The sequence below is a fragment of the Haliaeetus albicilla genome, chromosome 5 (assembly GCF_947461875.1).
Source record: "Haliaeetus albicilla chromosome 5, bHalAlb1.1, whole genome shotgun sequence".
Classification (NCBI taxonomy): Eukaryota; Metazoa; Chordata; class Aves; order Accipitriformes; family Accipitridae; genus Haliaeetus; species Haliaeetus albicilla.
The window spans coordinates 42,059,543-42,082,069 of NC_091487.1; the positions used below are offsets into that span (position 1 = coordinate 42,059,543).

Sequence of the window (22,527 nt, forward strand, 5' to 3'; positions counted from 1 at the left end):
ACTTATAAAGAATTCCCAGTGCAACTGAGTTGGCTGGCCTGTTTGTATATGCCTGTATATATGTATGCCTTTATATTTTCCTGTTTGTATATGCCACAGAGCTGCTCAGCTAAATCAGGTTTTTCAGTCTTTCTTGCCAGCTGCCATCCAAGTGATAAATAAAGGGCTTTTAACTGGATAGCAAAGCTTTCATTCCAGAGCAACAAAACAAGAAGGACCTATGTGCTATTGTCATCAGTGGAGTCATCAGTCAGCTCCCTTCATCCTCTAGTTTCAACACTGTTTTCTTTGAACCTGGTTGCTGAATGTGACAACATAACAGACTGTATGAAAGCATCACTGATGATATTGTTGATTTACTGATGGAAAGTACTTTTCCTTCTAATGGTAGTTTCCTATAGATAATGTATTTTCTCAGAAGCTCACAATTTTGTAATTCAAAGTATAGCTCTGTAAACTGCCCACTGAAGGCTGAGAAGTTGTCTTTCCCTCAGAAGGAATTAAAATAGGTGGAAGTTATCCCACAGGCTGGAGAACAACACACTGCACTGCATAAACCTCACTGCGTTCAGTAAAAACAAATGAAAATTACTCATACCACAGAGAAACTCACAGCCCAGTGCCGAGTCTGAGGAAAATGTGGATCGAAAACCCAGGTTTTTTTGACTGCTTCAATAAAATAGGAAAATGAGGGAAAATAAAATGTCCCTTACTCAGATTGAACTGCTTAAATGTATTTGACTTCCCTTGTTGCTACACGTCGCTCTTCTGCCAGGTCCTACCCGCTGACTAAACATCTGGAACAGTCCATGCAGGACATCATAGATGCACAGGGGACAAACAGAAATGAAGAAGAGGTAATAGCATAAAACTTGATGGATGACCAGTACAGGTGAGCAGGAGGGAGACCTCCCCACTCCAACCGCTCACACCGTGAGCTAAGTGGTACCCATCTACCATTCTGAGGAATGGCTGGGGCAGGAAAATTGCAAGTACCTGAAGGGGTGGGTACACTCTGCATTGGATGTGTTGTGTTGCGTGAGTGAGTCTATAGCCCTTTAAGGCCCAACATGCTCATTTTGAGTAGCCATTGCTCCCTGAAGCAAGAAAACTGAGAGCATGGTTCTGCCCTCAGAAGGGTCCAGGCTCCTGCAACGCTCACGTCTCAGCAGGAATTGGAAACCAGGCACTACTGCTCTCTTAAAGGCAAGATTTTGCTGCCTCAGTGAAAGGCAGAGACCTCCAGCTCCTGCTTGCTTCTGTGGTCAGAATGGGAGCCCTGACTGCTCCAGGAGGCAAAATCTGCTCAGGCGATGCCATTCGATATCTAGAAAACGCCATCAAGCTGCTGTTTGCCACTATCCCACAAAAGCATGAAGTAGATCACAGCTGTCCTTGGCAGGTTTGGACCTCAGTAGAGGATGAGATAATGCACATTCTCCCCAGAAGGCAAGGTCAGTCCTCTCTCAAGAGTGGCATTTCCTAGCTGTCACTGAGCCCACAGCTGTCTGCTATAGTGGCAAGACCACTGAGACGGCCCACTCCACAGGGCTCCTGGAAACTCAGCAGCAGCAGTGGCTTTATTCGTCCTCCCCAAAATGGGGATAAACTGACTTTCAATATTCAAAAGCAGGTACTTAGCACATCTATATCACCCCCATCTTGAGCACTGTGCGGACCCCCTACTGCAAACTCCACAACTCCTCTTACCACCAGGAGGTAAGGACTTCTGTATATAAACATTTCAGCCAGGTGAAGTGACAGCTTGTGACTACATCAGGATTGAGCCTATGTATTTATAGGCATAAAGACAGTCGAAGGCTTCATTGAGATAATTTCAAGTAAACTGTGCATACACACATCCACATTGCATTTATTGAGCAGTACAGTGGAAACTTTATCCTGATATGTAACTTATCTGGAGTCAGCAGGAGATACAACCAGTGTAACTTGGGTAAGATTCGCTTCTTCTGTTTTTTGAGGTACCAGGAAAAAAAAGTTATCACTGCACTTCAGAATAAGTCGGAAGAGTGCCTCTTTACTTAGTTGAGATCAGAACTGCCGCAACCTTTTTACTAAGAAATGTGAGAAAATTATATACCAAGAGGAAAGGTGGGTGTGCTAATGTGTTGTCCCAAGAAAGTGCTGTTTACATCTAGGTTAGTTAAAGGCGCAAGACTAAACAATTCAATGAAAAACTCCTCCTGTGACAGTATTCCCTGCTATGAAAGGAGATGGTTGGAGATTGAGGGCAAAGATAGCTCAGTACAAACACAATCCACGTGATGGGATGCTGTTTTTTTCTCAGATGACTACAGCACACACACAGATCAGATGGTGCCAAGCTACAGTACAGCTGGGGCCAGAAGACACCTAAAATTCAACTAAAAAATGGAAAATTGTTTGGGGAACGAAAATAAACTACAATGCAACAGTGGGGTTTAGAGGAAGGCAGGCCAGGAAACTTTTGATGAGTTTCCAAGATTCAGTGAGAGCTGAAATACCAAACCTGGTCAGCATCTTTGACAGCTTCCACTACAGCTTGCTCTTAGGGATGTCTGAGTCCATTAAGTGTTGCCAGAAAAAGGCCTGTATCCTGCGCCATGCATCTTCTTGGGCTTTGGCATGCTCCCTCCACTGCCCTCCCCAATACACAAACATCCCAAGCACTTTGTGGATCGAAGCCTGGCACAGAGGCAAGTATGGTGGCTCCAAGAGGTGTCCTGCTCCAGAATAGGAGCAAAATTCCACTTCCCGTCCATGCTGCTGAAGGCGCTGAACAGCATCCTGGCAATAGAGGTCACTTTTCCAGTTCCTGTCATCCAGTCCAGACAGGAAGAGGAACTTGGCCAAGGACCTTTCCACAGGAATGCGACAATCCCAAGTTGCTGGGTCCCTGTGATCATGTAGGACATCTGAAAAATCTACTAGGTCAGACTCGTCACTGGTCTTCATCCTCCCCAAATCATACGGGTGGGCAGGAAGAGTGAAGCCATCCCCCCGCAGGGGAATGAAAGAATTAAAACCACTTCCAGATATGCTGACAGCTGCCTTGATGCCAGGTAGAAATGTGGCCATGGAAAGGGCTAGATCAGCTCCTTTAGACAAGCCCAAAACGCCAATTCCAGTATCTTTCACCTGAAACACAGTTATGAAAACAACTATTATCAACCACTCCTCGCTTCCTGGGCTGACATAACATCTCCAGTTCTGCTTCCTCACTCTTCATCCAACTAAGACCACCCATATTTTACCCCTTCCCTCTCTCTGTTCAGTTTATATCACTCCCATATCCATCCCTTTGCTGAGCCTCCACAAGAGCAACTATGAATTCTGCAGCTCCCCAATATTTCTCCTCCTGTAACACTTTTTCTCCCTGGTGACCTCTGTAGACAAAGCCTCTTTGCTCCCTCCACATCTTGGCTAGACGTTTGCTCTCAGTATTGTATCTTTTACTGCTCCTGTCTCCAAACCCCCTCGATCTTCTCTCCTCAGGCTCCATTTGGAAAACCACATTTTCATGGGTTTCATGGGTTTACTTGCATTGATTTTTTTCATACCATTGTTTTTTGATACTCTTCTATAGCTGACCTGTTATCTTCTGTTTTGCCTTGGAACACATAAGGTTAATTACACCTGAGGCTGAGTAAGCCCAATAACTGTTTAAATCAACTTATTTGTAGTGAAGGCTCTTCACACCAAATTAATTTTGTAATGTGTGTCTTGTAAGATACTCTGGAAGTTTCAGAGCTCTATGAGGAACAAGACAAACAAGCAAGGCTGAATTCTGCTCTCACACCGGCTACATTCCTGGTATCCACGTGCTAGAAAATAAGTCACTTTGTGAAACGAATACCACATTAAGTAGCATTCCATTCAAAGTTTAAATGCTACTTGATTTCTTTTGGTCTCTTTCTCTTGGTATGATGATATATTGCTATAAAGCATCTTTCTCATCCCACGTACTTGTTCAAATACAGCCCCAGCTTCTTAAGACATGGCACACTCTCTAGTGCTACAACTGTAAGGGATTCCGTTGTTAAAGTGTTTCATTACTGTCTTGTGAAACTTACTCAGAATCAAAAGCTTGTAGCATCTCAGAAATAGTAGAAAAAGTCAATGGATTTTTTTGCCTTCTAAAATCTTGAAAGATGCAAAAGTAGGGAAAAAAAATTAACATTTCCTGCTTAAGCAGTTTTGTGCTTCTAGTCCAGGAACTGCTCTGATTTAGTCTTAAACAAACACTGGTTTACACAACAGTTTATGGACTGTTATAAGATGCTGTGCAAAATCAGCTATCCAACTACTTGCAAAATATGAGTTGAGGCACATGCTTTTCCATCTCTCAGATCATGCTGTCTTTCAGACAATGCTGTCTCCTTAGAACACCTCAGAAACTTAGTTGCATTCAATGACATATAGCATTCCAATTAGAAATCTGGGAAATAGTTTCCAACAGGAAGAGCACCATAGTTTGTCTCTTACCTGCTGCTGCTTCCGCAAGAAGTTCACAGCTTCCTCAAAATAGCCCAGTTCAAGAATCTCTGGCATAGCAGGGAGATCTTCAAAGGCCATGTAAGCAAGAGCCAGAGTCACAAAGCCTCTGCTAGCCAAGAGACTTGCTCTGTATTCAACAAGACCTCCTCCAGATCCATACAAATCAATAAGTCCAGGGAACGGACCCGGTCCTGCAATGAAAGGGGGGTGTGTGTGTGTGTATATATATATATATATGCTCAAAGGGAAAAGTTTCTAGTTGTCCCTTCAGGACACACACAATCACTGTAAAGACACTAATTTGGATATTTCTTCTCTCTCTTAGGAACTCATCATAGGAAGTTCACATGTTGGGCATCCTTCTCCCACCATGAATTTCAGCTGACATTGGCCTAGATGTTCTCAGGCCATTGGGGATTGATGAACAAACAGTACAGCCACATGAGCTTCTTTAACAACTGTGCTAGCAGGTATTCCAGGGAGGGAATACTCGGGTTATGAATTGCACCCACAAATGCCAGCGCTGACTTAGGCCAATTCAGGCTTCAGTATGATCTGGGTAATTACCCCTGGGCTTCTCAGTTCTCCTCCTGCAGTCACAGGACCTTCCTTTCCTGCTGCTGCTCTGCCCATTCTTATAGCCAGACTTCCCTTACAAGATTTGGTGTCACAGCAGCTGCAAGGGACTTTTTATTCATTACAGAGCAAGATATTCATGTTTAAGTACTGCTCAAGGAACATAAACAGCTCAGGGCTCAGAGCAGCTTTACACAGGACTCAGCCTCACACCATCTCTGTATGGAGCTGTGGAATATGATGCCTGTTTAATTAAAGACCTTGCTCTTCTCATTTGTCTCCCATCTTCGTAAGTATCCTGTGCAGTCAAGCTGCTCAACCAGGTAGAGACTTCTTCCTTTGGCTTTTCCTTGGCCAAAGAGAGAGACAGAGAGACAAGTCCAGAGCCTGCAGGAAGATCTGTCGCAGCTGTTAGAGCAGCCTAGGCTGGCTGCAGCCAGAGTCCAGTGCTCCCACCATGCCTCGTCATTCCTCACTCCACGGCCAGACCTGTCCCGCCTCACAGCTCTGCCAAAGACCAGAGGCCTCTTTGTCCTGTCAGCTAAACAGAGGAGCTAAGAAATAAACACACATTTCCCCAAAGCTCTCACCGCAGGAGCAGTCCTGACCCCCCTCAGCTAGAACAAAGAGGAGACATGCCCTCCCTGCACCCTCCCGCCTCGGCACTTGACCTGCCTGGGCAACATCTGCTCCTCCCTGCTCAGCTGTGAGGATCCAAGTATCTGGACCAAGCACAGGCTGAGGGAACCATCAGCTGAGGCTTTGCTCTGGGCTGCCAAGCGCAGCCAGGGGCCACAGGGCAGAATACGCGGTGTAAGTCACACCTGGAAAACCAGAACAGAATTAAAACTCACCAGGAGGGAGGAAGAGGGTTGCTTTCAGGTGACCTTCTCTGACTGAAATCCTCTTCACCCCCTCTCCTAAAAACCATCGTTCATTGGTGCATTTTCCCAGCAAGTGGCTCATGTCCCCGTGGCCCTCATACACTTCCAGGTCCACACAGAAAGGGGTTAGGACGTTCCTCTTCGCCAGCCGCTTATAGGGCGCTTTAGACTGCAGAGACCACAGCAGCCCCATCGGCTCCACTCCCGAATAGCTGCCCCCCAGCGCTGGGGAGCGGCTGAGGTCAAGCTCCCCACTGCTCCCAGCTCTGTAGTGAGCATGGGCTTGGAAAAGCTCCCCGCTCTCGTCCACCAGGCTGGCTCGGAGGGTGACCGCCTGCTGCGGCAGGAGACCCACCACACGGATCTGCACGGGGTCATCGAATAGACAGCGGGGGGAAGGCAGAACCATCACCTGCACCGCCATCCCGGCTCTGCCGGCGGGGAGAGGAGCTGCCCTTTTTTGTGGCGAGGCACGGGCTGCCTGAAACAGGACCGTCGGGAGCCTGTCGCTTCTCAGGCTTCAAATCTCTGCCCAAAGTCCAAGAGGAACCACCGTGACTACTTCCTTCAGTCAGCAGGCACGGGCTGCTGGGAGGCGTAGTTCGGAGCACGCCTCTCTCCAGACACTCGGCTCAGCGGTGGTACAGCAACACCATCCACTCGCACAGGCACAGGACGGCATCTGTTCCCGGCGTGCGGTCTTACTTTTGATTACAGAGAGAGACTGAATTAAAAACCGCAAACTGACAGAAAGAGATATTCAAATCACCTTCCTCCCACCCCCGACTGTGGGAAAGTCCGGATTTGACTGCAGAACTGCCTCAGGCGCCTTTGCCAAGGCACAGTGAATACAAACAAGCTGGAAAGCCTGAAGTAACATGACATCTTAATCTAGCAGTGAAACAAAGCCTGCCCTTAATCCCTCCTGAGTTTTCAGCAATTTTTGGACAAGCACCACAAGGTAAAATGGTGCTTTATGCTTTAACAATGTTTCTTTAAAAAACAAAACAAACAGACAAGGTAAAAGAATTATTCTATTTTTCTTCACAATAATCAATCTTGTCTAAAGGATATCTGTGTTTTCCTAATTAATATATGGAAAATAAATTCCCCCCCTATCACTAATGTTTCTAAGGAACTGTTTGAAGATTTGATGATAAATACCAGGTTTTGGTTTTGATAAAAACACTACTACATTTTTGCAATGTTCGTGTATTTAGTAGCCTTCTAGTCCTACCCTGCAGGTCTCAGACATGTGAGTAGTCTCATCCTGTTCTGTGGAAATAGAAATAGGAATTAAGGCTGCAGAAATAGGCTCTGGGTTCACACAACTCACCTGACCATGTGTTAGGCAGCAATTAATGGCAAAGGAATGAAACAATCAATGAGCCTACAAAGCTCCAGAATCACATGTCATGCCACGAGACCACCGGTGACATGCAGATTGACTGTAGATCTGGCAAAGCAACTCTAAAATCACCACTCAGGATGTAAAAGAATGTGGCTACATTTAAATACAACAGTGGAAACAAATAAACCCCAGCAATAAAAACATGTATCTTAACGTGGAAAATAGCCAGTGCTGACTTTTGCATGTCCTCCTAGATGTCCTCCACCCATCACATCATTTGAAAAAAAGTAAGGAATTAGTACAGAAATAAGCTTTTAAACTGACCTTTTATTGCAGAAGTTGCAATTTCTCACCACCAAAACACCACAGCCACTGAACTTAGTGAATTACAACTGGACAGTACTTTCACCTTAAGCGGAATGCATGTGTTGGACTGATGCAGCCTGATGCACAGGTGGGTGACAGAGCACATTTTTCCTTGTCCACTTGGGTTGTCCACTTGGGTTGTTAAGAAAACAATCTGTAGATCTGAACAAACAGTCACGGCTTCTGTTTTGGGATTTCCAAAACCTGGATTGCCTCCCTTCAAATTTTATTTTGCTCACTGTCACTGAGGCAACACGCAAAGACCTAAAAATGCTATTATCAAACCTTCTACTTACAAGCCAAAAAATCTGGCCAATCGATCTGGACTCTGGAATCAAGCAAAATAGCCATGATCTGTTTGACAGACATTGCTGAGGACAATTTAATGTTCGGTTCTTTTCACTTCAGTCATGTTTGTACTCCAGTCACAGGTGCTGATGATTGTATCACATCAGAGAGAATCACAAGCTCGAGTCTCCCACCTCTGCTATAACACCTTCACGGTTTTTGTGAGACAATCTAATAGTTGATAATAGCTGTACTTAAGGTCATATTCCATGTCATACCAATAATTCACTGAGGAGACAAGAAAAAGGAAGAACTTTTCTAAGGCTAGAATGTAATGATTTACAAACATGTTCATAGACTGTTTTACACAGTTCAGCTAGTACAGGCTTTTCCTTATTACTGACTGAACTTTGAAACAAGCACATCTTTGACTACAGCCAAAAATAACATAAGAAAACATTAGAGTTCTTTAACACTGCTGCCAATGCAAATCTGTCTTAACCCAAGCCAACTCCTCTTCAGACTCTGTACTGGGGATTCCTTGGAGCAGAAGGTGGCAAAATGTTTAGGAACAGAAAATGTATGCTTCTGTTTAGACCAAAAATAACAAATATGCTGCAAAGTTTAATATCTGGATAGGAACCTCTCTTCCTCTGAGTGTGTAAAGGATGGCAAATTCACCACTACTTCACAAGGTCATCAATTAGACAATGCTTTAATTCTGCTTCTCTTTTTAATTTTGGTGTACATCTCCTAGAAAAAATAAGCCAAGCAGTATAGTATTGTACGAATGGTTCTTGGAAGAGGATATACTCTAGCTTCAGACATTCACTGGACCAGACCCAGAGAATATTGATTTCTCAAGTGTATACAGACTGTAGTGCAGTTAACAGACTAAAGGCCAAATAAACTCATCAGCTCTCCCGCATTTCTGCTAGACAGAGAAAAAGAGAGTGGCCGGGGGCTTGCAACTGGAAACAACTCTACTTTTTCTAAAAGATATTTAAGGACTGCTGCAGCAGTACTGGGAAAAGAGAATCAGAAATACTGCTTTACTGCTAGCTTGTCTTTCTATCACAGTATCAAAAATACTGAAAAAAAAGAGCTTGCAATATTTGCAGTGTTGTACAAACACTAATGTTACATTGTTCAAAATACCGTGTTTACTCTTACTGCACAGACAGGATTACCCTGGGTAAAGGACAGCAAAAAACTCTTCCTCAAACCTTGCAAAACTTACATGACATAATGATAATACTTTGCACCACCCCCACCCCTCCACCTGCACCAAATGAGCAATGCTTGAAATTCTGGAACTCTCTTGGGGAAGGAAAAAAAAAAAGAGAGAGATTATGATCGACCTTACAAAGAAGGAGATAACAAGACTCTTGATAAGTGCAGGGAAACAGTAACACAAGCATAGGCTTATTAGCAAGGTAAGAGACTGGGTCAGAGCAGATTCCAGCTCGCATGACAACAGAGTATCTTCCATGTTGTGTCTACATCCATGCCTAAAACTCGTACACTTTCTGGTTTCCTTTTCTTCCCCCAGATCCTTTTTTGCTGGTGTGATAACGGCACACACAACTTGCAGTTTCTTTGTGAAAGGTATGTAGATGACCAATTTGCAGTTAGCAAGCTAGGCAGACACACTGCTTAGCTCCATGTCATAAACTGGATCGTGATCACTGAATTAGCTATCCTTCTCCAGACTTGTCAACTAGAAAGACTTTTTCTTCTGCTACATCCCTAGCAATTGTCAACAATGATATGAATTAGAAGCAAAACAGACTGCAAGGAGGTAGCCCCATGCCATCTGCCAAGATTGTTATTTCCTCCTGAGGAGAGGCAGATGATCTTAAATGGACCTTTGGTCCCCATTACGCTTTGCTGTGGGATATCTAGCGGCACACCCACCACAGTTCAAAAATGTATCTGGAAATACTGTGTATTTTACCTGCTATACAGCCATGTGATTGCTGAACATGATGGAACCAGAGAGAAGGTAGGTATAACATCTCACCAGCTTTCACTGTACACTGCAAAGGTTTTGCCTTAGCATACTCTGGATATTGTTCCAGATTTGGGTTCAAGGGGTCCAGGGGGATCCAGGGCACCTAAAAGCAAAAGAGTATGTATATGGTACTGAGCCTGGCAAAAAATTCCAGCAAGCTTCCAGAAAAACAACTGATAACCAAACTTACTAGGTTACAAAACATGTATTTTGCCTAGCAAAACATGTACAGCTACACAGCTTTCCACATTCAACTGGGAATAGGTCAAGGATACAAAAATTTGCCTCCTTCAGTGAAGCATTTCTGATTAGGGAAAAGGTGCTAAAAGTGAGCCATGAAATTTCAGTCTTGTGGGATACTTTCAAAACACCTCCAGCCCCTTAAGTCACTTGTTCCTCCTATATTCAGTACTTGAGTATTTTATCTGCACCACTCTTTTTAGAAACTCTTTTCTTCTTTAAAGCTCTCTGGCCTAATTTTATTCCCAGCGGCTAAACCCCCCGCTTCCTGCTGGGAAATCCCTCTTGCCTGCATTCATTTCTTCTATGCCCTACAGAGTTATAAACCTCAGCACTCCACCTTACTGCACTACAGGAATGTTCCTCTGTGATTCCATGAGTGCCACTCTGGAAACAGAGAAAAAGCCCCAGCTCAAGTTCAGCTGTAGCATTAGTCACATTGCACAGGTAAAAGGGGAGAGATTAGATACAAAAGGCTACTGAGTTTTTGTAAAGTGCCTCCAGATCTGTATATTTTAATGAAATAAATATTGTTACTACTAAGAAAACACAATTTATTCATTGAGACAGATATGTTTTATTGCACTGGGTGATACTGCTGTAGAGCAAAATCTAGCCCTCACTAGAGGGCCAAAAGAAAGTGAATGCAGAGGAGTCTATTTCGGTCTTAATGAAATCAATTCCTTTATTGTTGATTAATTTAAAAGTCCTTTACTGGATCTATTTAAGTTTGGTGCAGGAAAGACAGTTTATTATAACAACAGTTTCAGGTGTGCAGTAAAAAATCTTTTCTGGAAGCTGGGCATCCTTTGCAAATAGTAAAACTACAAGTGAAATATCTGGGCATTCTCTTTCCAGTAACGAAGGATTTCTAAATATCAATCAATATGCTCAGTTTGAGGGCTCAGCAGTGTCCAAAACTATCTTTACTTCATTGATTGTGTTCTTTATATGCTTTTTACCTTATCTGCACTCTTCTCATCCACAATTTCAAATGAGCCATCTTCTGACACCTGGTAGGTTGCTGGCTGATAGAGCTCTGGAACCACAGAAAGAATTAAATGACACAACTCAGCAGAACTCAGAGAAACTAATCGCAGGGCATTTCACATTTTCACCAAGTAAAAGAAAAATTAAGACAAAAACATTTTCAACTTACTGTCTTCACTGTCCTTCCCTTTGTCCATTTCAATTTTTACCCAGTTTCTTAATTTTTTTTTTTTTTTTTTAAGTCAGCCTGAAGACTGAACTGCCTTCCTGTTTGGAATTCCAACCTTCTTTCTTCACAGGAATTATTCTCCTCAAAACCCATTTTACTTCTGGTCCTATTTTGTTCCAATAACCATCTCATTTTCCTTTCAGAAGTCATAAATGCATCCCTGACTTACACATCATTCTATATTCTGGTGTTTCTTCTTATGTCAGTCTAGCAAGATAGCACTCACAAGAGTTACTAGTTATCCAATAGGGCTCATCAAATGCTCTGGATACCGCAGGTTGCTTTTCTTTCATTGCTTCAGCACATGCGGTTTTCTAAGCCCTCCCTTGGGAGAATTTCTCTCCATTAACCTGATGTTCAAAAAGATGGAGTCATCTTTTTACTACACACTATAAAATGTACGCATTATCTCTGTTCTATGCTTTAACAGTAACTTGTTTTACAAAGTATGACTCATATGACATACATGTATTTTATACATTCACATACATATGACACCACCTCTCCTATGAAGAAAGGCTGAGACAGATGGGGTTGTTCAGCCAGGAGAAGAGAAGGCTCTGGAGAAACCTTACTGCAGCCTTTCAAAATATTAAGGGGGCTTATAAGAAAGACAGAGGAAGACTTCTTACCAAGGCCTGTCGTGACATGACAAGGGGCAATGGTTTCAAACTGAGAGAGGGTAGATTGAGATTGGATATAAGGAAGACATTTTTTACGATGAGGGTCATGAGGCACTGAAACAGGTTGCCCAGAGAAGTTGTGGATGCCCCATCACTGGAAGTGTTCAAGGTCATGTTGGATGGAGCTTTGAGCAACCTGATCTAGTATATGGCATGTGGAATGGACTAGATGATCTTCAAGGTCTCTTCCAACCCAAACCATTCTACGATTCTGTGATTTTAAGGTTGTAAACAAAACAAAACCAGTATAAACAAAATACGGTAGCAGTGCACGTATCTAGGCAAAAATGTACCAGTGTCATATAGCACTCTGCATTCACTTAATCTGATGGTTTGAAAGTCAAGGAATGGGAAAATAAAATCTTATCTTATGAGGCATAAACTTAAGCTGTCCATCTTTTAGATGACACTGCAACATAACAAACTACTACTGTGCACACAGGAAAGCAACATAAAGAAACAGAAAACAGGCAGTGTGAAGTAATGCTGCCATAAGAATCTCTTTTCATTTCTCCAGTTTTCAGAGATTAAGTAGTAACTTGAATATTTCATTAAATTACAACTTATTTTTCAGCTTCCTGTTTTTTTTCCTAGAGAAAAGAATGAGCAGGCAGAATACAAACCTGTTAAACACCAAAGACGACATGCTACAATACTGACAAGATACTTAAATAATTTAAATATTCTAAAGCTGAAGAGACTGCTGTGAGTATCAGTGAACCTATTACCTTACAGGACAGGAAAACCTCACCTCAGAATAATGTTTGTATTACAAACTACCTTCAGCACAAAAGAGAAGAGATTTCTGTTCACACTGGAAAGCCTAATGCTGCATAAACATCAAAATGTTATCTCTGCTTCCGTTTTGATATTTTTCAATATTTTAGTCTCTCCTCCTTCCAACCTCCAGACAAACTGCATAGTAAACTATGTACCATATGGGATGAAGGGACGGTCACTCGGTGGATGCAGTAGAAAATGTTTCTCTCCAGATATCACACAGTACAAGTTCTCATAATGATCTTTATGTACTAGGATTGAGAAAAAAAGAGATGTGGAGAAAGAGAGAAAATCAGTGTTATTTCCTTTTCTACATCAGAAACTATAGTAAACTGGAAGTGTCAGCTTGTCCTCTTATTACCAGACAGCTTCCTCCTCTTGCAGCCAGTAGGAAATTAACAATATAATGTTGTAGCAAATGTATTCAAGGAAGCAAACTGTCAGTGCCTTGCCTGACACAATGGCAGGTAGATGCACCAAGAGACACAGCAGCAAGAGGCTGCAGAAGTGCAGGAGAAAGAATGTAAAAAAGCATGCTAAAGTAGAATTGCCTTGTCAGAAAAAACACACAGTCCTACTGAGCCGCTAACTCAAAGCAAGTCTGCTTAAACATGTACGGAAAGCACACAGTACAGTGCCATACAATACGTACGAGATGTCACAGCAGCTGATTCCCCAAGCCAGAAATTCACAGCATCAGGCTTCCTCCCTGTATGGTTAGGGAACAGAGAAACGTTGTCAACAAAAAAAGAATTTGAAGTGTCTTTTTTAGAAGTTTCAAATAATTTTCTGCCAATTTCTATCCTTTAACTTCCTTCATAACTATGATAGGTTGCATTGCAAATAGCACTCTGCGAGCAACAGCAACCTCCTCCTATACTGGAAGCCACTGTAGTGCCCATCAGACTTCATGACATAGTATTATCCGTCCCCAAATCGATGGTTACAACCCTTTGTTTCCACATTCTGAATCCCTAAGACTTAGCTCACAGAGAAACTGCAGCATGTCTACATACAGTTGCAAAAAGAAGGTGAAATCACAATAAATCACTGACATTTTAAGGAAAGACATGCTGTAAAATAGAAACCAACTGAAACAGGACAGCATTTAACTAGAAACAAACATCTGTAATTTTACCAAAGTGGGTGGGGGCTGTGTGCTGTTTCACTCGTTTGTTATCCTACCTTTGGTAGCAACAGCATGAATCCGAGTTGAAACATGACTCTAAATAAGAGAAAAGCCACTATATGAAAAGAAGTGCTATACGGCACTATCACCACATTGTTTCAGTTGTGATGGTCCCAATGCACAGCCGAGATACTGATTATGGAGTAATCCAACCCCAAAACCTGGACTACTCTATTAAGTATTTTACCACTTCTATTTTCTAAGGGGATGAAACCAAACTGAGCTGCGGCATCCAGAAATGCAACAAACATTCACCATGTACCTAGCATGATTGCTTTAAAGCTCCGTACAAAATATTTACTAAACACAGGAGAAACAGAATGCTTACCAAGTGCCTCGCTCATCCATGGTATGTCAGGCTGCACATCACAGACAAGTTCAGGGAACTCCTTGGTGAGGTTTGAGCACTGCTTCTGCACATAAAATACACTGGGAGAGGTCACTTTCTTCTCCACAATGTCCAAAAAGTCCATGAAAGGCATTTGGCGCTCCTCTGGCATGACAAAACGGTCCTGAAACACCGCATCTGCATAACCATTTGGTGTTACTGCCACACTCACCACCTTGGGACCTACCACCTCCCTGCAAAATAAATCAAAGGTTTACAGCCAGACCTGCAATTGCCCCATATATTGGACACTGGTTACTTCAAAAACAACACGTTTCATGGGCAGCAAACATAAGAAGCCTGGCTTTCTACAGATGGGCATCTCAACTAGATTTTCTACTCTCTGGTAAGGATTCTGGCATTCTGCTCTGATTGCTGCCTGTGGTCAAGGCTACCATAGTATCTTTTGCCTCTCTAAATTCTCTTCTATCTAACAGGTGAGTTCACAAATGAGCTCCTTTTCCCTCTGTGCAGAGGGCCCTCTTCAGCCACTTCTTTTCATGAGTCATGGCAGAGCTTGGTATTCTTGGGACCACTCAACCCAGCCAAATCTGGGTGGCCATATGTTCAAAAGCAATGGAGGAGGGAGAAAGGGCAGGCGGAGACTGACAGACACTCACATTGTGAGGCTAACAGCCCTTATTTCTGTGAGAAATTTAATTTTAAACCCATAGATTTTAGGTCTAACCAGAAATCCCCTCAAAAAAGAGCTTTTTAAAGGAAAAAAATCATTGTTAAAATGCTCATCGTTTGTTTTTCTTCCTAGAAAACACGGTGTACTCAGCCACAAACAAGTCAGTCTGCTCTTTATGGCGCTACAGCCCCACTCCAACTGGGAGGCTACAGGGTGGACCACTGGCCAGAGCACCGCGATCAGACTGGGTTTCGACAGCTGGAGTCTGTTGGCTGCACCCAGTCAGCACACTCACCCTCCTGACTGCATGGGAACTGGTGAGGACAGTCGGTTTGCAGGAAGAAATTTACACGTGAGCTTGGCAAGACTGAACACCTTAATACAGAAGCACGGAGGAACCTGGGCTAATCTTATGGATAAAAGCAAAGATCAACCGAGGGCCTTTTACTGAGGTCAACCGAAACTGACCACCAGTCCTGCTCCAAAGCTCGTTCATACCTGAGGTACGCTGAGGTCCATTTCCTCAGAGCCGGCCAGTGGCTGATGGCATTCTGAATTATACAGGGCTTATTCGGACTCACCCATTCTCGATAAAACTCCAGCGGGGACGGAGGCCTGTCAAGATAGGGTATGGACTCTGTCCACCCCAGCTCTGTCCACGCAAATGACAAAGAGTGTTACTCAGCATCCTGAGAGAAGCGCCTTCTGCCAGCAAACTTAACTGGCTTCCAACCCCACGCCACAGCTGCTCAACGGAAAGCCTGGCTCCAGAAATCTCTCCATTAAAAGCCGGAGGCTGTTAGGGAGGGTTTCAGTGTCAGATTGGTACCTCAGGCCCTCGCCCTGACACTCCCCTGCTGTCAGCCACAGGTCCACGGGAGAGCGGGCACGACGTACGTTACAGGAGATGTGCCTCCGATACAGGGTCGGTACCACAGGAGGATTTTTAGAGGCCGGAATAGTGCTTTGGTTTGCTGTTTTTAGGAAAACAACCTAAAAGGGCCATTTTCTCGAGTTTGGTTTTCTTCTTGCAGCGGCCTTTCTGCTGCTGCTTCACCTTGGAAACATTCGGCCGAAAACAAGGTAGGAGCCTGGATGCTCCCCTTCAACCCACGCAGGTGCCATTTGCGGCCGCTGCGGCCCACCCGGGACCGAATTTTCCCCTCCCACAGGGCGGGCAGGGGCCCCCGCAGAGCGCGGGGGGAGGCGGCGGAGCCCGGCCCAGGCCCCAGCGCCCGCCGCTCCCGCCACAGGCGGGCCCTCCCCGCTCCCTCCCCGGCCCCGGCCCGCCCTCTCCCCGCTCACCGCGGGCCTCCCGCGGGAAGGCGGCCAGGCAGCCCCTGACGGCTCGCAGCGCCGCGCCCTCCGCCATGTCCCCGGCAGCCGGGCCCCGGGCGGAGAGGAGCGGGCCCCAGCCCGGCCCCGGAGGAGGAGGTGCCGCCCGCCGCCTGCCTCCGCCTCCCCCCCCGGGTCAGGACAGTAAAATGGCGGGCCCTGTTGGCGAGTGGGTCGCGCAGCTTCAGCCGCAGGCTGGGTAACAAATGATCACATTTTTATTGAAACAGTTTAAGACACGGAGTACAAATGAATACAGAGTTAAAAACAGCTCCCCGGGGGGGGGAGCCTCACAGTGCAAAAAAACCCAACAAACGATTTTTATTATTTTTTTTTCCCAAATAATTAAAAAAAAAAAAAAGACCGTTTAAGGGATTATTTTACCTAAAGCCAAAAGTATAAAAACACACATTTATAAATAAAGCAAGGGGGGATTTTTGTTTTGTTTTGTTTTTTTTTTTTTAAACGGGTGAAGGAAAAGGGTAGTGTTGGAGAACACAGGTAAAGAGTTGCCTGCCTGGTGCCCAGGGCGCAGGTAAGACATGCGGAGTGGACATGGCTTATTCCTAATGCTGCCGCCCCATGCATCTCCCCCTCCACGCTTTACAGCGGGTTACCCATACCAATACAGTCCCAGCCGCCCCCATGTTATTTACACACACGATCTGAAATACGGGACATGCTGGTCTTATCCGGAGAAGGAAGCACCTGCTCACTCAGGGCCCGCTAGAAGACCTGTCTATTGTTTTAATGAGGTTTTTGTCATTTAGTATCCTGGATGCTACACATCCAACGAGGTGGGGTGGGGGGAGACACCATATACATGCATGAATTTACCAATGCTGTTTAAATACCTGTATTTCATTTTTTCTTATATATAATTATATACATATTCTTTCTTTTAAAAAAATTAAGTTTGTATGTTTCTACTCCCGGAAAGAAACATCCCAATACCTCTGAGTCGTGACGAAGTCTGCAAAATGGGGGACTGGAGAGGGGGCTGCTGTAAGGCCTGCCCCAACCATCGCCTGGGAGGTCCCGTGGAAAGGAGAGGACAACCTGAGAGAGGAGGTGGAAGAAACGCAGACTCCCATACGCACAGCTCCTGGGTGCTACTGAGGGATGCAGAGGAGGAAGGGGTTACCTGCCTGCAGCAGGAAATAAAACCAAAAGAGATTGCTGCCCTCTCAGGCTACAGCCCTTCCTGTTGCACCAGTTCAAGACAGCCCAAGAATGAACCCAGGGGTCCCACAGGCAAAGTAATACTATTTACAAGATGGAAAGAAAAACCCCAACAATCGTTCTCATTTTGACCAGGAATGTTGGGTTGTAGGGGACAAAATGTATGTAAAGAGGATAGGTAGGTCCAAATTATTTTTTCAGGCTTTATGTTAAACAACTTGCCTTAATGCAGATACCTGGTTGTGCCTATGCTAACACCCACACAAACCAGTAAGAGGGATCACAAACCAGTAAGAGGGATAGACTCAAGTTTATTACCTCCTCCCACAAGCCTCTTCACTTCCCAGGCAGTTACCATTCTGTATTTCTCCACCTGGCCCAATGGACAGCCTGTGGTGAAACATATTCACAAGGTGCAACAAAAGGTAACACATTTACGCTCTCCTTGTTCTGTAAACTAGAATTTTTAGGAATATTTCCTATTGCCAGCAATAGGAAGTTAGCAGGGAAGAATCGGTTGGATCAGTCTCAAATTATAAAGAGCAACACTATCTCCTCACCCCTCTCAGCAACAAACTTGTGGCACCAGTATCTCCTTTACTGGCCTTCTGCTACTCCATCTGTAACATCCAAGCCTCGGGCAAACAGCTAACGACTTTGCCATTTAAGAAAACATAGTTGCTTAGAGGACAGCAAGCAAAGAAACAAGAGGCCCAATAGGACGTATTTAAAAACAAACACTTTCCAATTCATTCTTCAATTACAGATCACCATCTCAGTCCTAAATCTACTTTCCTGAAGCCTTTCTGTACTGTATCTTTCACAGGTATTGGCCAAATGGTGTTCCTCAGGCCAAGACCATCTCTACCTCTTGAGTGTCCTACATATACTATTCTAATTTATTTTAAACTACACAACCATCCTCCAGCTGATCTACTTGCCTGACACTTCTCTTACCATCATTCTGATCAGATTTTACCTCTGGTTTCCTGTATGCAGCCAAGCAAAATCCATTCCAGGAAGCAAATCCCCCTCTGATCAGCTTAAAAATCAGATTTGCTTCACGCAACTCATTTCCAAGGAGCTTTGTTTCATACCTCTATGCCAGCTTCACTGGTTGTTGCTCTTTACCTTAATGGGAATTTCATTCTTGCCACTGGCTCTTCTGTAGCATCTCTGACCCTTTTTGTCACTACCTCAAGGTTTAAATAATAAAATGGACTAAAATTGCACAGGGAAGTAATATAAAGGACCCTCAAACCGTTATCGCCAGTACCAAAAGATACCTGGGTTGAAGGGACTGCTATTTTACCTGAGTGTCTTGTGTCCCCAGTACAGCAAGGAATTTCCTGTATACTAGGACGTATGTTCACAGTCTGAAAGTGGAGGAAACTAATCACCTCAAAAGCAAGCTTGACCCACACTAAGTCCATCACAGACCCGACATGACTGCCTTCATACATTCCACTCGTGGCATCTCCAGCACACCTCTTCACTCAAGGAAACTGCCAGAAATCTTGCCTCTGGTTTTCAACTTGCCTTCCTTTGCAAAACCTGGCTGTGCAAGAGAAGCTGCCCATGGGACCAAGCACACCAGCTGATTTCAGCACAGTGCAATGCTGAGACAGAACTAGAACATAACACTTTTAAAGTTTCAGTACAAGCCCATGGAAGTAAAGGTTAGGAAGGACACCTGAAACATGATTAGGCAGATTTAAATTACGGGCAGAAGTAGCTGGAAAGCTCTCAAAGTGCTCCCCATACTGCGAAGTCCTGAAGCACTTGGCAGTGGCGATCAGCCAGCAAACCTGTTGGGGGAGAGTGAGAACTGCGGATTATTCAGCCCTGGAGTTATTCGGAAGAAATAGGTCATCCTACACCAGTCTGGCCAGCTTGGTAGAAAAAAGGCTGCACTGCAGATCTCCAGTCACAGAAAGCCAGAGAAGTCAACAAACCACATTTCTGAGTGCCACGGGGTTTCAAAGAGATGACAGCCAGGACAGTAAAATGAAAGAAAACTGTTTCAAGCCTGTAACCTGTGGAACCAAGTGATGCAGTTTGGCTGCCTTTGAGTGACTTCCACAGATGCTACCAGTCTCCCTCCCACCAAAAGCTTGTTGCTTGCATTAGTTTTATAAACTGGGATTACACTGCTCTGCCTTAAAATAAATACAAGACAGAGACTGGAGATGGAGGAAGAAATAAAGCATTTTGTGTATCTGTCCCTGTTGTGGAAAGGAGTGGGAGTAAGGGGGAAGGTGCTGAAGAATTTCATTGGTTTGAACTTTTTTTTTTCTTAGCTTATCATTGACCAAGTAAACATCACTGGACAGTTTTAAGCCACAACAAACACAAGTTAGCATGGGCTTAGAGAAGCTCCACAGGGTGAGAAGAGTATTGCACACACAAATGCAAGAAGGGAAGATTTTCCATTTCTCAGACCAGAAATTCATAAAAAGCAAAGAGGCTGGGGGTGGGTGAAATGGTGGTAATCACATCCCAAAGTATCTTGTTCGAAGTTCTTGGAAAACCATTTTCTGTGGGTAGTTGAAATAGCTTTACAAAAGGTAAGAGAATCCCAGCCTTCTTGGGATGTAAATATTCTGTTTTCCTGGAAAAGCAAGAAGGAAACATTTTCCTATCACAGTGAAATGAACAAATGACATGGATGAGCCATTGCACTGAAGATCTCTCAAATCCAGAGTTACGCTGTAAGAGATGGAAACCAGCTTTTCCATGTCACTTCTTGACAAATAAATCATCACCCCAAATTTCCCAGTCATGATAACAGCAAAGTCAATATCCATTTCCCAATCATGAAAGGTGGCTGAAACAAACTTTCATATTTGTATCTAAATCCCATTTTTAAAATATCTGCAGAAACCCCAGTCTGAAGTATCAGTATAATGTCAAATTCCAGATTAAAAATACCACTACTGAATTCATTAAGTAATCTCCAAAGCATGGTCCAAGGGTTGCAGAGCCTTCCCCCAGAGGTGAATGCAGATAAAATACAGTGTGGGGACTGTCTTGAAACAAGAGAAAAGCAGACAGGGTCGTCATGACAACAGTAGGATTACTCCAGGTAACAAAACTAAGGCAGGAAAAGAAAGAACAGCAAGACAAGATTTAAGCAGAAAACAGTTCATTAATTGCACAGACACTCCAGCCTGTCTCCCTGTTGGGGGTTTATAGTACAGAGATTGTTTCTCGCTGGGATATGGCAAAGGGATTGACAGTTTTTGTTAAAGGACAAAGATAATAGCCACAAATGTGACATAGAGCAACAGTCAGAAAAATAAATTAATAAATAAACCCATAAAAAGTCTGCTTGTTGATTCTCATGAAGCCTTGGAGAGGAGGGGATTGGCTTCACTTGGACTCCTTTGTTTTTAGTCAGCAGTTCAGAATTTCTCAGATAAACTGGATTTTCTTTGTTTCTTTAGGTGCCAAATACCCTGACCTCCTGGCTATGAAGAAATTTCAAGGCAATTTCTCCAAACTCCTCTTTCAAGACTTTGTCTAGAGACAGGAATTTGAAGACCATTGGGGAAAAAAATATTAAAATTGTGGCCAGCACACTGCTAGGAATTAGAGCAAGTCTGTTGTAGGGGCCTGAGAAAATCAATTTATAAAGGTCTCCCCACCAGCCCTGGACCAGTGTGATGATAGCATCGGTCTGAAGCTCTCTCTGTGGTCCTCTTCTTGGGATTGTTTCTGTGTATTCGCAAACACCTGAAAGCCACCCCTCTTAGAGTTTTTTGTCCATGCGTCGTTCCACAGCTTGTAGCAATAGCTCTGAGTACTGTTCCAGCAAAGCTAGCGTCTGCTCATCCCCCAGACTCTTGGGACTCGGTAGATTGGCACCACATCCCTCATTCAGTGGGCTAGTGGTATCTTGTGGCTTCGCCAGTACCTCCTTAACCTTTGGAAGCTCTTCCTCATCCTTCAGAGAGTCCAATTCTTTCTTCATTGAGGAGAACGTTTCTGTCAGGAGGCCTGCTATTTTATCTTTGTCAGTAGAAGACTCCATATCATTTAACACCTGAAAATAGAGAGGGAAAAGGAAAAAAAAAAGAATGCATTGGGGTTTAGGTAGAGCAGTGTCAGCCCTTCAGGAAAGTGAAGCCATGAAGATCTGCAGAACACTCAAGTGTCCTTTTCTTCAACATTCAAGGCTGCCAATTTAGTCATGCAGCAGGGCATGCATCCAATACTGCTAGTCACACAAAATGCAGAGGCATTACTCCAACAGGATAGAAATGGGAAGCACATTTTCGGATAGTGTTCCCCTTATACTGGGCCTAAGGAGGTGCTATGTTTCCCAGCTGCATCACAGGCCCACAGTCTCCTTTTCTTCCTGTCTGCCAGATGCAGCTGGTCACAGAACACGGCAAGGTCAGAGAGCTAATGCAAGCGCTAAGGCCAGAGCTGCGGAGGACCAAATGGCAGAAGCTCGCTGTGGAAGTTTCATGCTCATTACAGGAGCCTTGACAGATCAGTGCTAAGAGAAGAAACGAAGAGCTGTTATATCGCTCTGCATGTAACTCTGGTCTGGCAGTGAGAGGGACAGGCGAGTGGTTGCATGTTCCCTCTCACAGCTGCATTCCCATGGTATCTCACATTTGCTAATCCTTTTCCCAGACATCAAAGACAGAGAACAGATGGGCATAATAAAACCTAAAGCTCCTATAATAATTCATATCTCCAAAGCACTGTATAAATATTAACTAACTCCCTAATACCCCTTTGAAAGAGAGCATACTGTTATCTTCGGTTTACAGACAGGCTAAACAGACTGAAAAGTGAATTGATTTACTCAGAGCACAATAGCAAGCCATTCGAAAATCCAAAAGTTGGACATCAGGAGTTCCTGCCTCCCCAGTTCAAGCTTAAGGTGC

The 22,527-nt window shown here is 44.1% G+C and overlaps 3 protein-coding genes across 11 annotated transcripts in view; all 3 read right to left on the reverse strand.

The window, feature by feature from the left end:
• Positions 1-1,832: 1,832 nt before the first annotated feature.
• Positions 1,833-7,760, reverse strand: LOC104318326 (acyl-coenzyme A thioesterase 1-like). 2 transcript variants are annotated; one of them, XM_069784406.1, is made up of 5 exons: positions 7,633-7,760; positions 5,928-6,661; positions 4,486-4,688; positions 2,510-3,138; positions 1,833-2,384 (listed from the first exon to the last, which is right to left on the reverse strand). In XM_069784406.1, exons 2-4 carry the CDS (start codon positions 6,379-6,381, stop codon positions 2,536-2,538), a joined length of 1,260 nt encoding a protein of 419 aa, XP_069640507.1. In that variant the 5' UTR covers positions 6,382-6,661; positions 7,633-7,760; the 3' UTR covers positions 1,833-2,384; positions 2,510-2,535. The 2 variants fall into 2 exon arrangements, with proteins under 2 accessions (XP_069640507.1, XP_069640506.1); XM_069784405.1 differs by having other exon boundaries at positions 1,833-3,138.
• Positions 7,616-16,560, reverse strand: JMJD7 (jumonji domain containing 7). The gene is made up of 8 exons (XM_069784407.1): positions 16,415-16,560; positions 15,608-15,761; positions 14,416-14,669; positions 13,551-13,607; positions 13,054-13,149; positions 11,179-11,255; positions 9,920-10,079; positions 7,616-8,250 (listed from the first exon to the last, which is right to left on the reverse strand). Exons 1-8 carry the CDS (start codon positions 16,479-16,481, stop codon positions 8,162-8,164), a joined length of 954 nt encoding a protein of 317 aa, XP_069640508.1. The 5' UTR covers positions 16,482-16,560; the 3' UTR covers positions 7,616-8,161.
• An 84-nt stretch (positions 16,561-16,644) lies between these two features.
• MAPKBP1 (mitogen-activated protein kinase binding protein 1) overlaps positions 16,645-22,527 on the reverse strand; it is a 107,614-nt gene continuing 101,731 nt past the window's right edge. For all 8 annotated transcript variants that reach the window (XM_069784399.1, XM_069784394.1, XM_069784392.1 and 5 more), the window contains one exon: positions 16,645-21,671. In XM_069784399.1, the coding sequence (XP_069640500.1) occupies positions 21,378-21,671 (294 nt within the window). In that variant the 3' untranslated portion in view covers positions 16,645-21,377. The remainder of the gene's footprint in view (positions 21,672-22,527) is intronic.